Raw genomic sequence first — 14,673 nt, forward strand, 5'->3', positions numbered from 1 at the left:
TGAAAATTTCAGGGCAGATAGATCTTGACCTGATCAACAATTTTACCCCATGTCAGATTTGCTCTAAATGTTTTGGTCCAAAGATATAAGCCAAAATATACATTTTACCCCTGTGTTCTATTTTTAGCCATGGTGGCCATCTTGGTTGGATGGCCAGGTCACCGGACACATTTTTAAAACAAGACACCCCAAGGATGATTGTGGCCAAGTTTGGTTAAATTTGGCCCAGTAGTTTCAGAGGAGAAGATTTTTGTAAAAGTTTACGGACGACGGACGCCAAGTGATGAGAAAAGCTCACTTGACCTTTCAGGTCAGGTGAGCTAAAAAAGTAAACTAGATAAGAATTCATTCAATTTAAAGCATTTCCATTTATTTTTCCAATTTGTATATTTGTAAGCCTGTAAAGCTTTGATATCAACAAAATATCGTCACTTGATTTTATTTAAACAGTGATTAATTTCCTCTTAACATTATGATAAATTGTAAGACACCGTACAGGCAAAAGTTGTTATTTTGCAATTCGCCGTACAACAAACAAACACTGTTTTTGTCCATATTCTTTTAAAAACATGTTTTTGACAACAAATTTCAGTAAATATAATGCCACACTATATTAATCTAAAAATGTGTCTGAAAAAATAATGAAAAACAGTTCAAATTCTTGAGAATGGGGCGACAGAGGACGATCGACATCAAAATTTTCCAGTACTAAGTGGCAAGTTTTGGAGTATTACACAAAATCTTGTATTAATTATGTACTTATCGGCCTAATAATGTAAAGAATTATAAATCAGAAAATCATTTCTTAAGCGGCACCCTCATCAAATGAATGAAAATGCTATAAATTGAATGAATTTTTAACTTGTTTACATTTTTTTTTTATTTCTCTCAGCTTCGTTAGTACCCAATTTCCAGTGGCGATGATACACAGTGACTATGGCTATTTTTATGTTATTCTAACTATTGTTTCAAAATATTCCATTATTAAATTTATTTCTAAATCAAATTCTAGAATCATTAGACATCAAGTTCATGCTATCATTAACACATTAATTACAAATAGTTCCTGTAATGTACGAGGGAAATCACTAGAATCCAGAATTAAGTTAAAAAGTTTGGTCTTTTTACTTTCTTCCTCAATAACACATAGATATACATGTATAGATAGTTCCTTATGTACAAAGGAAATCACTAGAATCCTAAATTTTGTTCAAATCATTAATTTTGGTCATTTTAGTTTCTTCTGCACATCCTATCAGGCTATATATATATAATTCCTGTTGTAGAGTGAACAACTGAAATTTTTAGAATCAAAAATAGTTTAACTTTTAAAGTTTGGCCTTTGTAATGTCTCAACTTCCTATCTCACTTACAAATCCTATATAATAGAAAAGAGCAAGGAAAATCTTTAGAATCCAAAATAGTTCAACTCATAAAGTTTGGCCTTTCGAGTGTCTGGACTTTTTTTCTTATTAACACACCCTATAAAGATATTTCCTGGTGTAGACAGAGCAAGGGAGTATGGACCTAAGATTCCCATGTCACTGAGATTGTAGTAGGTAATACTTTGTCCTTGGTCAGTCAGTATATGTAATGTATGATTGTTCATATCTGTAACAATGATTTTATCTGATGGTGTTGTTAGTATTCAACGAGGTTTAAATGGTTTCTCCTCAGTGTTGACCTCAGGATGCCCGGTGTAAGTTCCTAGTATATCTCCTCCAGGTGATAACACTACCACTCTACCTCTGAGATCATTATCTAACAAGTCAACCGCACATATGTAACCATTACTGGTACAGATGACACGTACAGGGTAGGTAAATAATCTTTTGGTACTGGTTAGAAATCTGGGCAAACTAAAAAATTGTTTCTTATGATTGTCATTTTCATATTCCTTGAGTTGTTTTCCTTCCTGATCCATTACCACCACTACACGTCTTCCTGTGACAGGGAATGCTTTACCTCCAGAATAGGCTCCTATGATGACTCTGTGATCACTGGTCACATGGATACAGGTTGGTGTCAATGGTTTTACATCATACCTGGAAATTTCAGTTATCTCCTCTGTCATGGTGTTGATTAGTTTGAGTTTAGTCTCATCTGTTATAACAAGAATGTTATTTGAATCAGTTTTTGCCATTCCCCAAATATCAGTGTTAAGACTTGTTATTACTTCAGTTCTATTCTCCATAAGTTGGACATGTTGTAACTTTGATCTGGTACCATCCCCCATCCACATAGAACCATCATAACATACTGCTATATAGTGAATATAAGTAAGATCTGTTGTATAATCTTTGGATATTTCTAACTTAATTTCACTCTTTTGTTTAGGCTTCAGTTCTACTTTGCCTTTGTTATAGTCTTCTTCTTCAATTAACTCATGTCCATTATGGATTTAAGTGGTACACTTGAGACATATAAACTTATTACACGTATTACAGAATAAACAGCAAGCTTGGTTAGAATGTTCCTCACATTTGACTTCTCTGAATAGGAGAGTGTCCTTTGACACCTCTTGTTTTCCTATGTCATTTATATTCAGAATTTTATGATCTTTCCCAATCTTTAGATGGACTCCATCCTTACACTTGTCACACATGAGCAAGTCACATGTGCTACATTTCCATTGAATCTTATTTCCATCTTCACATAACTGACATCCAACTGGAATTTGACCTTTTTGTATTGAACTTGCGAACGCCATTTCAAAATTTAAAGATGTGGTTCTTTGTTACTCCTGTGTCCTGTTATCTCTCTATATATCAATATCTATTCAAATCTACTTTTTTTTTTTTTTAATGTGTAGAGATATAACATGACCTCATCACAATTATCTTAATTATATTTATTAAGGGTAAATACACTGTAAAGTCCGATCTCTAAGATTAAATATGAAAGAGGGACGAAAGATACCAGAGGGATAATCAAACTCATAAATCGAAAATAAACTGACAACGCCTGGCTAAAAATGAAAAAAAGACAAACAGACAAACAATAAAACACATGACACAACATAGAAAACTAAAGAATAAGCAACACAAATCCCACCAAAAACTAGTGCTCTGAAAGGGTAAGCAGATGCTGCTCCACATGTGGCATCCGTCGTGTTGCTTAAGTTTTCTTCAAAGAACAATATGCTAGTATATCGATATTCATTTAAAACTACTGTTTTGACTTTGTAAAGCTCTAAAACTAAAGGTATCCAAATTTTATATATTGAGGGTATATTATACATACTGCAAGGATTTTTTAAGATCAAATATGGAGGTTTTCTTTCCAGAATAATATATTAATGAGAAATGGTACCCACAGAAAACATCTGTGATGTAATGAATAAGGGTCACAACATGAGGAAGCCAAAGGTTGTCATATCTAATCACCAACCATGGTCAGCCATAGCTGGATCTCCCAGAAGGATCGGGGGCTTGGGTGGGGTAGTCATACATTTATGGTTTTGATGTCCTTATAATTTCCTGCTTCTTCCGGGCATAATCTGAATGAGTAATTTTAATTTATTTGAGTTAAAACTAGAATATTTGTTTATAAGCCTACCTGTTTTTATGTTTAATTTTCCCTGATATTCCAGCTGCCATAATGCATTTATGAATAAACAACAATATCCTGATATTATCTTCACACCCCCTTCATTATACTCTCAACAATGTAACATTTCTCATAGTTATAATTTCCAAATGTTTAAAAAAAAAAATGATTTCAAACAATCAAAATGAAATAAACACAGATAAACACCATCACAAGTTGTATACAGCTATCTTATCCCTAGCTATGGTAAATTTTATCCCTAGTAAATTCATTACTGGTTAATACTCTAAATGAAATGAAGTTAAAAGCACTCTATGATTCCACTGTGAATTACATCTGATTTCTATTTCACTTTTATTTACCTATTTTTTGGCAGAATGTCCATACATCAAAGTAAAAAGTCAACAAGATTAGCTATAAGTTGATTAATCTGAGCCAGAATATTATAATGACCCCCCTTTTAACATATGACCTAACTTTGGTGATAATCACCAATATATCTCAGTGACTTATTGATTTCAGTTAAATTAAGATGTAACTTTTAATCCATTTCTATACATTATAACATTTCAATCCAAAGTATATTAACTAAGTATTTAAAAGTCAATAAGATTATCATCTGTAATAAAACATTGACAATGTAATTTGTAAACCCAATGATCAAAGGGAATGTGTATTCAGGTATAATGATGGTATGGCAAATTATCACCCCCATATATATATATATATAAAATTTGTCTTAACATCAGCACAACAAAGTTAGATCTGTAAATTTGCTTTCAATTTTTTTTGTCCTTCCCTCGCTGAGATTTGAACTCATGCTACTAAGATATTGTGGCATCAAATGGCCTGCACTGTATCGGATGCACTAGACCACTCGACCACCTAGGCTTCAAAATAAAGATTTCGGCGGCCTGGAGAAATACCTTTTCTTGTCAGTTTTCTATTATAAATGATCCTACAAATTAACATGATTTAAATGCAAGATGCAGTTGCAGAAATGATTATATTATTTATAAGTACGTCTGAATCAGTGACGAATGACTCTACAATATATATGGACTAAAAGGAAGGAATTAAATTAAAAATTATTCTGTTTTAAAATAATTCTGGTCTGCATTTAAAAAAAAAACATCTTCTAAAATTAATCCTATGTATACTCAACTTATTCAAGATTTACAACACATTTTAGTCATTTAGATTTGTTTGTAAAACTGATGCTTGGACCATTTACTTTTTCTATTTTCTATTTTCTTAATATAATTCTATAAAGTTTTATTTAAATCTGAGTAGTGTAAAATTTGATAAAAAGGTAATTATAACTTAAGATATAGAACTGGTATTAGAGGTCAGTCATTTAATGTATCAACCATATCATATACATTGATGTATACACCTCTGCAGATTTACAAATCATTATGTGATCCAGAACTTTAATTGATACTTTCAATAATGCAGGTGGGCAACTGATTAATTTCTAATGTTAGTATTTGATTGTGTAGCTGAATTAATTGTCTGAAAAGAGCAGCTAAGATACCATAGTGAAAGAGGGAAAATTTACCGAGTCAGGAATATGTCAGTTCTTGTCCATTCGTTTTTGATGTGTTTTGTTATTTGATTTTGCCATGTGATTATAGACTTTCGGATTGGATTTTCCTCTGAGTTCAGTATTTTTGTGATTTTTACTTTTTATAATATTCTTAATCACATAATATTTTTTGGTATATCTGCAATGGGTATATGTTAACGTTTATATGATACGGTTGATAAGTTTTTAAATGACAGACCTCTATTAATGAGTAATTTATATGTCCTACATCTTTTATACCTTGATAAATGAAGATGATAGATTGATTGGTGTTTAACCTCACTTTCAGCACTATAGGCTTTTTCGTCACAGTCAGTTTTTATTATAGTTTGTCAGAATATATAAAAGAAAACATATGTACTGAAGACCAACTGGAGCTGAATCTTTATTTTAAAAATCGTATTAATTTCATTACAACAGTTTTACTATCCATCAACTTAGTAGAATTTGAATTCAAGTATAATTAAATATGATTTAACACTGGATTGAAGCAGGGAACAGTCAATATATATGTTCCTGATTGAAGTAAGTTATCAAGAAAGTAATATTTACAAAAGCTTCAATCAGAACTCTGACTAATCTGCATGTACAATGGGAGATAACTCTGACTAATCTGAAATGGACAATGGGAGATAACTCTGACACATCTGCATGGACAATGGGAGATAACTCTGACACATCTGCATGGACAATGGGAGATAACTCTGACACATCTGCATGGACAATGGGAGATAACTCTGACACATCTGCATGGACAATGGGAGATAACTCTGACTTATCTAAATGGACAAAATTTAACAGCATTCTAAAAGATGATATTTTATTTCTTAAGGAATCCCCTAGATGAAACTATAACAGTCCAAAAATTTATTAGGACTTGAAAGGTTGCATGAAGGCATCACAACACAAAATCAAAATAGCCTTTCAAGCTGTTGTGAATGAAACCAGGAATCTTCAGCAGTCATCTTGTTTTATTCATTAATAGGTTTATTTTTCATTATTTTGCATCAGCAACTCCTTTACCTACGTATGGTTTTCAATGGAAATTTTAACTAAGAGACTGTCAAAATTTGTCATATAAAACAGAAGATGTGGTTTAATTCTTAATGAGACCACTCTTCCCAAGAGACCAAATTAACATCTGCTGGTCATCAGGTCATCACATGGCCTTCAATAATGAGCAAAGCCTATACCGCATAGTCAAACATAAAATGTCCTGTATGTTCAAGACATAACTTGGAGTGGAATAGGTAAAAAGTCTGACTTAACCATAAAAGTAGCTCCAAAAGGATAGAGGGTAGTCACACTGTCCCTTCTTTTAAAATCCACCTTTAATGTTGTCTTGGTGGGGTCACCTTTCACACACTCCTGGACTTGCAAACTAATTTTGAATTACTGCTAATAAGTAATATTGACTACCTTAGATAACAACACCAGAGGGGATGTTCTGGGGGTTGGAACCCCCTTTTTTGGACAATCAATGCATTTGAATTGGAGAATTATAGTTGGAATCCCCCCCCCCTTTCCCCCTTTACTCTGGGTTGAGAACCCCTCCTTTTTTAAATAGCTGGATCCGCCCCTGAACACTGAACTTACCTCACAAGACACTTTAGATCTCTGAGAGAATGTTTGAACGACATCTTATAAAATCAAATTATTTCACTTTTTCAGATTAGGAACATACCCATAAAACCACTTAATTAATTTAACACACCATAAAAGGATTAGGAAAACCACATAGTTTCATCATGAATTAAAATCTAATCAAATCTCAATGCATAAATTAAAGTTTCTATTGTTTTCAATTTTTTTTATTTTTTTTATTCTAATCAATCTATTTTAATTTGTTTTATTCTAATCCAGCTATTTTAATCTCTAATTATTAAAGGATTGACATACCTTCCTATTAAGATTATGTATAGTATTCTTATAAACTGACAGCTGAGCTTAAAAGAGTTCATACATTTGTAATATATACAATTGAGAGGACCACCATTTGTATAACATGAGGGCAGGAGGAATTTTGGCTCTACTGCAAGAAAATCCATTTAGATGTTTGTAAACAAATGATTTCCTGTATTTCGTGGGCGGTCCTATGTCAAACCAAGTGCCTAGCTGGCAGCCATCTTGGATGATGGATTGACTACAAAGTAACAACACCTGGTCAGCAACTCATAAGGAACATTCATGCTATGCTTGGCTTCATTCCATTCAGTGGTTCTCTTATAAAAGAAGACATTTGTATGTATTTCCCATAGGGTCCTATGTTTAACAAAATCCCCTACTGGCAGCCATCTTGGATGATGGATTGACTACAAAGTAACAACACTTGGTCAGCAACTCATAAGGAATATTCATGCAATGTTTGGTTTCATTCAATTCAGTGGTTCTCTCAAAGAAGACGTATTTATGTATTTCCCATAGGGTCCTATGATAAACTAAGTCCCTCTCTGGGGCCATCTTGGATGATGGATCTGCAACAAAGTAACAGCACTTTGTCAGCACATCATAAGGAACATTCATGCCATGTTTGGTTCCATTCCATTCAGTGGTTCTCTAGAAGAAGTTCAAAATGTAAAAAGTTAAGATGATGAGAAACGTTCACTTAGCCCTGTGTGCCAGGTGAGCTAATAAAAGCTGTATAGCAATGAGACAGAAACCAGATAATAAAAGACAATAATAAATGGACCAATTGTCCTTAGGCAACAGCAAATAGATATGTAGTCAAACTTTGAGTATTTAGTAAAACAGATATTTTAAAAGATTGATTGTTTGTTTTAATTTTATGGACATAAGTAGAGTATTAACAGAAACACATAACAAGAACTTACATTTTTAAAACATCAACACGATTAATTCATATTACAAAATAGAGTAATTTTGTCAGAATAATTATTTCAAGATATACCAGAAATTCTATCTGATGCATATAATGGGAGATAACTCAAATTCTAAAACAATGTTTGTTGTACGAAACTTTAATAAATCTTAAATACATCATTTGTATTCTATTTAAAAAGTTAAAACATTCCTTTAATAATATATCCCATTCAATAAATTGTAATCAAGATATTTGTACAATTTTCTTAAGTTTAAAAGTCAAGGACATATTATATACAAGGTATGTATCATGTTTAAATACTGATCTCTATTTGTCATTTATAATTTTTAATAACTAGGTAGCAAATTTACTTCCTACATATTTATCAGAACACTGCCTGAATCAACTCTTAGACTTGCAAACCTTCATGTTTTTAGTTTTCGTAAATTTCCCTGACAATGTTTAGGTATAAGACCTAATAATCCACCAGAGATATGTAAGCAATTATAGGTCACCATACTGCCGTCAACAAAGAGTAAAACCCAAACTGAATAGTAGTATGGGCTTTGCTCATTGTTGAAGGCCGTACGGTTACTTATAGTTGTTAATTTCTGTGTCATTTTGGTCTCTTGTGGAGAGCTGTCTCATTGGCAATCATACCACATCTTCTTTTTTTTTTTTATAGAAGTAAAACACACAGCCATATCATACTTAACAACCCTTTATTGCTCATTCATCAAACTTGCATTTATTTGTCTTTTAAATATTCCTCTGAAAGTTAAACATTAAACATCACGTTCAGTGTTATTATAACATTCAAATGATGAACATTTTGGTTATTTTTGTTGTTGTACCAATGAAGTTACATACCAATCATCTCCTTTATGCATACTTAATATTGAACATATTCTAAGATAGGACATTTGAAAATAATAGATGTTTAGTTCTCTTTCCCAATGCTTATCTTTTAACTTAAATCAATAATACATCAGTTATTATGCTTAAAGTATTTAAATGTTTTTTCATTGAAATTTTACAGACAGCCTGGTGTTTTATCAGGACTAAATTTTTTTAAAGAAGTTTGAAATGGAGATAAATCGTCCTTCAAAAGGAAATTTCCTTCAGTATTCTATTATACTTTTATAGCTGACTATGTCGTTATTGTGGTATGGGTTTTATTCATTGTTTAAGGCACATAGTGATCTCAAGTGGTTAATTTCTGTGTCATTATTGGTCTTTTGCATAGAGTGGTCTCATTGGATATATAACCTCTTCTTCTTATTTTTATGTACAGTGTGGGAAGTGCTATTTTGCAGGTTGCGGGTTGCGGGTTGCGGGTTGCAGGTTGCAGGTTGCGGGTTGCAGGTTGCATGCAGGTTTTTAATTGGATTGTGAAAATACATATATAAAATCTACCCCATGACTAATAAATTTAAAATCACTCATCCTGTAGTAATAAAGCTTAAAAGTAGGGTAGAAGTTTTGGTCAGTTATCAGTTATCAGTTGTCAGTATTTGATTTTGTCATTTCATTATAATTAAATTCACTAATCATAATTTTAGTACACATACATGTATCGTTTGATGCTTATCATACTGCTCAATTGCTATTAATAGTTCTAAACATTGATTCTAATTAAAGTAAAAGCAATGAAAACTTATTTACATGGGCTGAACAGGTTCTATCATAGAACACATTAATCTGTCTTTATCTAGTTACATAAACAATTAAATTCCTTTCAGTGGACATTTAACATCTTTGAGGCTAATATTATGAAATTATTAGGTTTAAATAATTGTATATGCCCTTTCTTGCATAAACATAAGTTAGTGCAAGAAGCAAACAAAATAACTTGCTTCCTTTGGCAGTCAGTTTTATTATGTAAAGACGCAAAATAAAAATTTAGACATTACAGAGACGCTTGAGAGTCAACATAAGTTTGCAGACCCAGCCAAAATAAGTGAGAAGGGTAAGTTTTCTTATTTCTGCTTTTTTTACTATCTTTTTTTTTTTTGGGGGGGGGGGGGGGGGGGTACTTGAGCCAGTTTGACTACAATTGTCCATTTACAATTTGACCAATGATTGAAAGTAAAAAGTAAAAAAAGTATTTATTATTTTCAAAAGATCCTTTAAGTATATATAAAGGTGTACATGTATGTATGGTTAAGGCTGATTTTGGCCTAAAATTTCATGTGAAAGATTTGAACAGATTGAGTGAATTAAGATCCTCAAATTCAAGCTGCAATCGGAAAAATCGATCAAATATGCCATACTATGTCACTTTTCAGATGTTTTTTTTTTGTAAAAAACAAAAGTAGCCACATACGTGATCACTCTCAACCTTTATATATGTAATGAACTATCATAAACTACAACTTACATTTAAATATTAAGAAATATAGATTCCACAAATGCAGCAAGTGTGTTACGATATTTCTCCACTCCCGACAGTTATTTTTTTAATATTTAAATACTTAAAATTTAATTGTTGAGAGTTGGGAAATATTGTAATACACGAGTTATAGTGGTGAAATCTGTTTCTCTAATGATTTTTGTCCTTCCTTTTTAAAGATTTGACGAAAGTTTTGTACCTTTTAAGTGACGTCATCAGACAGGGTCCCTATTTTATGACATCACAATAGGAAAATTCAGAGAAAAAAAACAAGAAAAGTGATCGTCACAACTATTATTATTATTATTATTATTATTATTATTATTATTATTACAATTTTTCTATAGCGCTAAATCTAAAACAATATTACTCAAAGCGCTTTACATCACATGTTAAACGAAATATACACACAGACAGTGATAAAAATATAGAACATGAACACACAAAATAAATATTTAAGTGTTAAAACTTTTCTAGATAAAAGGATTAATAATGTGGAATATATATATCAATGAATCAAAATAAAATTATACTGAATAAAGCTGGTAAAATAAAATAGCCAAAAAAGTCTAAAATAAGATTGCAATTAAAAATTATCAAATATAAGTTAAAAATTTGAAAACGTATTCAAAAGATGAAAAAGGAATATTACCATGTAAAAATATAATTACTAAACTTCGACCAATCATTTGCCTTTACACTGCTTACATTCTGTTTTCATTTTTTATTTGTACAGATTTAGGATAAAAGTAGTACTTAGAATTATTAAAAAGATTTGAAAGAAAAGAAAATGACTTCTGAAAGGTAAGAATTTCATTTAATGTTTTTTTCATCTCGATTTTTTTTAAAATAAAATCAAAAGTCTTTGCCTTTGGTTAAAATCTTTTTGGAACCTCTTCTTTTTGTGAACCAATTAAAATTAAATCTCCGCACTTGCTTCCGTTGTTTATATATCGCTAGCCTTATTAGTTAGTCCAAACTTAAACTGGCCTGAAGTTTCAAGATGCCAGGACACATTTGTTTCCAGACGATAACTTTAAGATTAAGTGAATGGATCTCTAAGAAATTTTACCAGAAGGTTCAATACAATAAAAAGAACGGTTGGGATTGAGTTTTGGGGGTAATGGTATTATGTAACTCTATAATTGATACATTATGGTATCAATAGTTTAGGAATTCGAGGCAGAATAGGGGCATTAAAAAAGCCTGTCCGTCAGTCCGTTGTCAACATGTTGGACAAACTTCAGTGAATTGTTAATAGCTATTGATGTGAGCTCCCTTTCATCTTTCATAAATTTCAGATTGTAAGTTTTTAGGTTTAATATCATGGTTTTTTGCATTAAAAAAGGGGTATTATAATTATTCTAGTTTTCGGTCCATACTAAGTCAAAAATGATTTCAGCAGTTTTCATAAAACTATGATGAATTGATCATATCTATTGATGTAAGCTCCCTTTCATTTTTTTTTTAATTTAAGGTTGTTATGTTTCCGAGTTTTGGGAATATTTTCATAAAAAAAGGTTGATTTTCAAGTATTAAGAAAACCTTCCTTTAGTATTTCCTGCATTTCGGAAATGACATTGAGAAGTCATTGAAAAAGCGACAGGCATAGCTGTTTATTGTAATTTCAGTATCTTGTATGAAAGTGTATGGATCTCACTTAAATTTGTACCAAAAGGTTCCATATCACAAGAGAAAGCCACGTATTAAGTTTGGGAGTAATTGCCATAAATGTTCAGGAAATATGAGCATTTTTGTAGTTTCCAGACGATAACTTATGTATGGGGTAATTACACCAAGAGGGAAAGGGGGTGTAGGTGATGAGCATAGTATTGTACAATAACAAGAAATCTTGTTGAATATTGGACCCCATTTTAAAATTGGCTTGTCTACATTGAGGTCAAAAGGGTCCAAAATTAAACTATACATGTATGAACATTTCGTTCTTAAATTATAAGTTTTCATCACTGTCCCATTTAATTGGGAGGGTTAGGATCCCGCTAACATGTTTAACCCTGCCACATTCTGTATGTATGTGCCTGTACCAAGACAGGAGTCAGTTGTTGATGTATTAGATTTTTGTTTAAAAATATTTTTTGTAAATGTTTTTAGGTCATTAGTTTTCTGATTTGAATCATTTCAAATTTGTTATTTTGGAACCGTTCATAGTTGGACTATGCGGTATGAGCTTTGCTCATTGTTGAAGGCCACACCGTGATCTATAGTTGTTAATTTCTGTGTCATTTGGTCTCTTGTGGAGAGTTGTCTCATTTGCAATTATACCACATCTTTTTAAACGACCGCAATTTTTTTTTTTTATCGTATATATATAATGGTATGATGTCGTCGTCTGCGTCGTCCGAAGACACATTTGGTGTCTGGACAATAACTTTAGTTTACGTGAACATGGTGAATGGATCTCTTTGAACTTAAATAAGGAGGTTCAACTACTACATTTTGGGATAATGAATAAAAATAGTAAAGACTAAATTTTAGAAACTTGCAGAAGTTATCTTCAAACGAATAATCAACTAAATCACGAACCACCAAAATAGTCCTGACAACTGATAGACTTACGAACAAAAGGACAAAATATGCACACATAAAAAAACAATATTTAATATTCTGTTATTTTGTTTCAGGGATACACTGATATTTGTGAAGTTTTTCGAAAATGGAAAAGTTATAGATGGTTCCTACTTTCAGAAGAAAACTAAGGCAACGGCCCTTTTTGAATTCATTGGGAGAGATGACATTTGTCTAGAAAGCAAGTTTGTATCCTTATCATTTGAAGTTGCCAATAGAAAATTGGAAGATGTTTATAAAAATTCATCTATAATTGTCAACCTGAATATAGTTGAGTATGATTTGCCTGAACTTGAAGAAACTGAAAACTCCATCCCAAAAGAGATAAGCTCTGATTAAACCCTATTGTCATATCGGATTCTCCAGAAAAAATCAGCAGCAATGTCATTGAAATAACATCCAGTCCACTACATTCACCCCCAGATAAATACAGATGTATATCTAGCTCCTCTGATGATGACCAAGATCACATGCCTGTCTTGACAACAAAAAGGAGAAGAAAATTTATTGAATTAAGCGATTCAAGTACACAAGATACTTCTGAAAATGGAAAGAGAACATATTCTTTGGGAAAAAGAAAACGACCTTACTCCAGGATGTTGGATTCGTCAGACAGCGAAATTGAAATAGAGGAAGATATTCCATGGAACATTGATGGGAATTGCACGTATAGAGTTTACTACAGTAAAAATGAAGGTCAAAGAATGAAGTCAACAAAAGATGGAAGAAATTGGACACGTTACAACAAATCGTTCACCAAAGAATTCCCTAAAACAATAGGTTTAAGACTGAGATCAAATTGTAAAGGTTCTTTCCAATGTCAATATAGAAAGTGTCCATTTAAAGAGTATTTTGGAAAGCCAAATAGTATCCATGTAGTTAACCGAGATGGGAAAGTCTTTTGTGAGGAGTGTAATAACTTAATGGATTTCATCCCTTGCAAAGCTGTCAAGATATGGGAATTTAAAAAGTGTGCTGAGTATGTTACTGTTCATCACCATGGATCTCATACATGCTTCCCAATGAAATTTAAAGACCAAAACTACCTAAAGAAAAAATAAAAGAAACTTTTGATATTATGCCAAATTTAAAACCCAGAGAACTGACAAACAGACTCATTATGAAAACCATAGAGACATCAACTTCCAGAGAAGAGGTAGAGGACATTGCCGAAAGTTTATCGGATCCAAGGAAAACTAGAAATTTGAAAAATCAAATTTTCAATAAAGATCCTCTGTCAGAAAAATTATCAAAACTGCAGGAGAAATGTCTTCATCAATACAATGACCCTTTTCTTCTTTTTGAATATCAGATCAAAGAAGAACATGGAGACAAGTGGTTTATTTATCATTCCACAGTGGAAGGCAACACCATTGTAAAAAAAATAACAGAAACAAAAACTCCAGAAGACTTCCAAACTTATATAATAAAGTCATCAAAAAAAAAATTGGAGAAATTAGGAAACATGACAAACAAAGACCATTTTTTAGGAGAAGAGTGGGCTTTCATGGATTTTAAAGTCAATAGGGTCATAATCAACAAGGGGAAAAACTTGAAATGTTTTGGATTAAGTGTTTATCATACCCTACTTAAAAATGTCACATGGCTTGTTCGTATGGACTGTGAAAATGAGAATAAAAAGACTGTAGACCTTGCCATGTCTGTAGTTGATAAAATGTTACAATCATTCAGTGAAAATAAAATCCCAGAATTCCGACCATATTCAGGCATAATGTT

At 32.0% G+C, this 14,673-nt stretch overlaps 1 protein-coding gene across 9 annotated transcripts in view; it reads right to left on the reverse strand.

Annotated features, from left to right (window-relative positions):
* LOC143056552 (rap1 GTPase-activating protein 1-like) overlaps positions 1–14,673 on the reverse strand; it is a 174,056-nt gene that overhangs the window by 95,643 nt on the left and 63,740 nt on the right. Inside the window, exon 1 of one of the 9 annotated variants that reach the window (XM_076229654.1) lies at positions 3,559–3,614. The exons of the other annotated variants lie outside the window; for them this stretch is intronic. Coding sequence (XP_076085769.1) covers positions 3,559–3,599 — 41 coding nt within the window. The 5' untranslated portion in view covers positions 3,600–3,614. Of the gene's footprint in view, positions 1–3,558; positions 3,615–14,673 lie in introns of those variants that run through there. 9 annotated transcript variants of the gene reach the window in all.

The sequence above is a fragment of the Mytilus galloprovincialis genome, chromosome 13, assembly GCF_965363235.1.
Source record: "Mytilus galloprovincialis chromosome 13, xbMytGall1.hap1.1, whole genome shotgun sequence".
Classification (NCBI taxonomy): domain Eukaryota; kingdom Metazoa; phylum Mollusca; class Bivalvia; order Mytilida; family Mytilidae; genus Mytilus; species Mytilus galloprovincialis.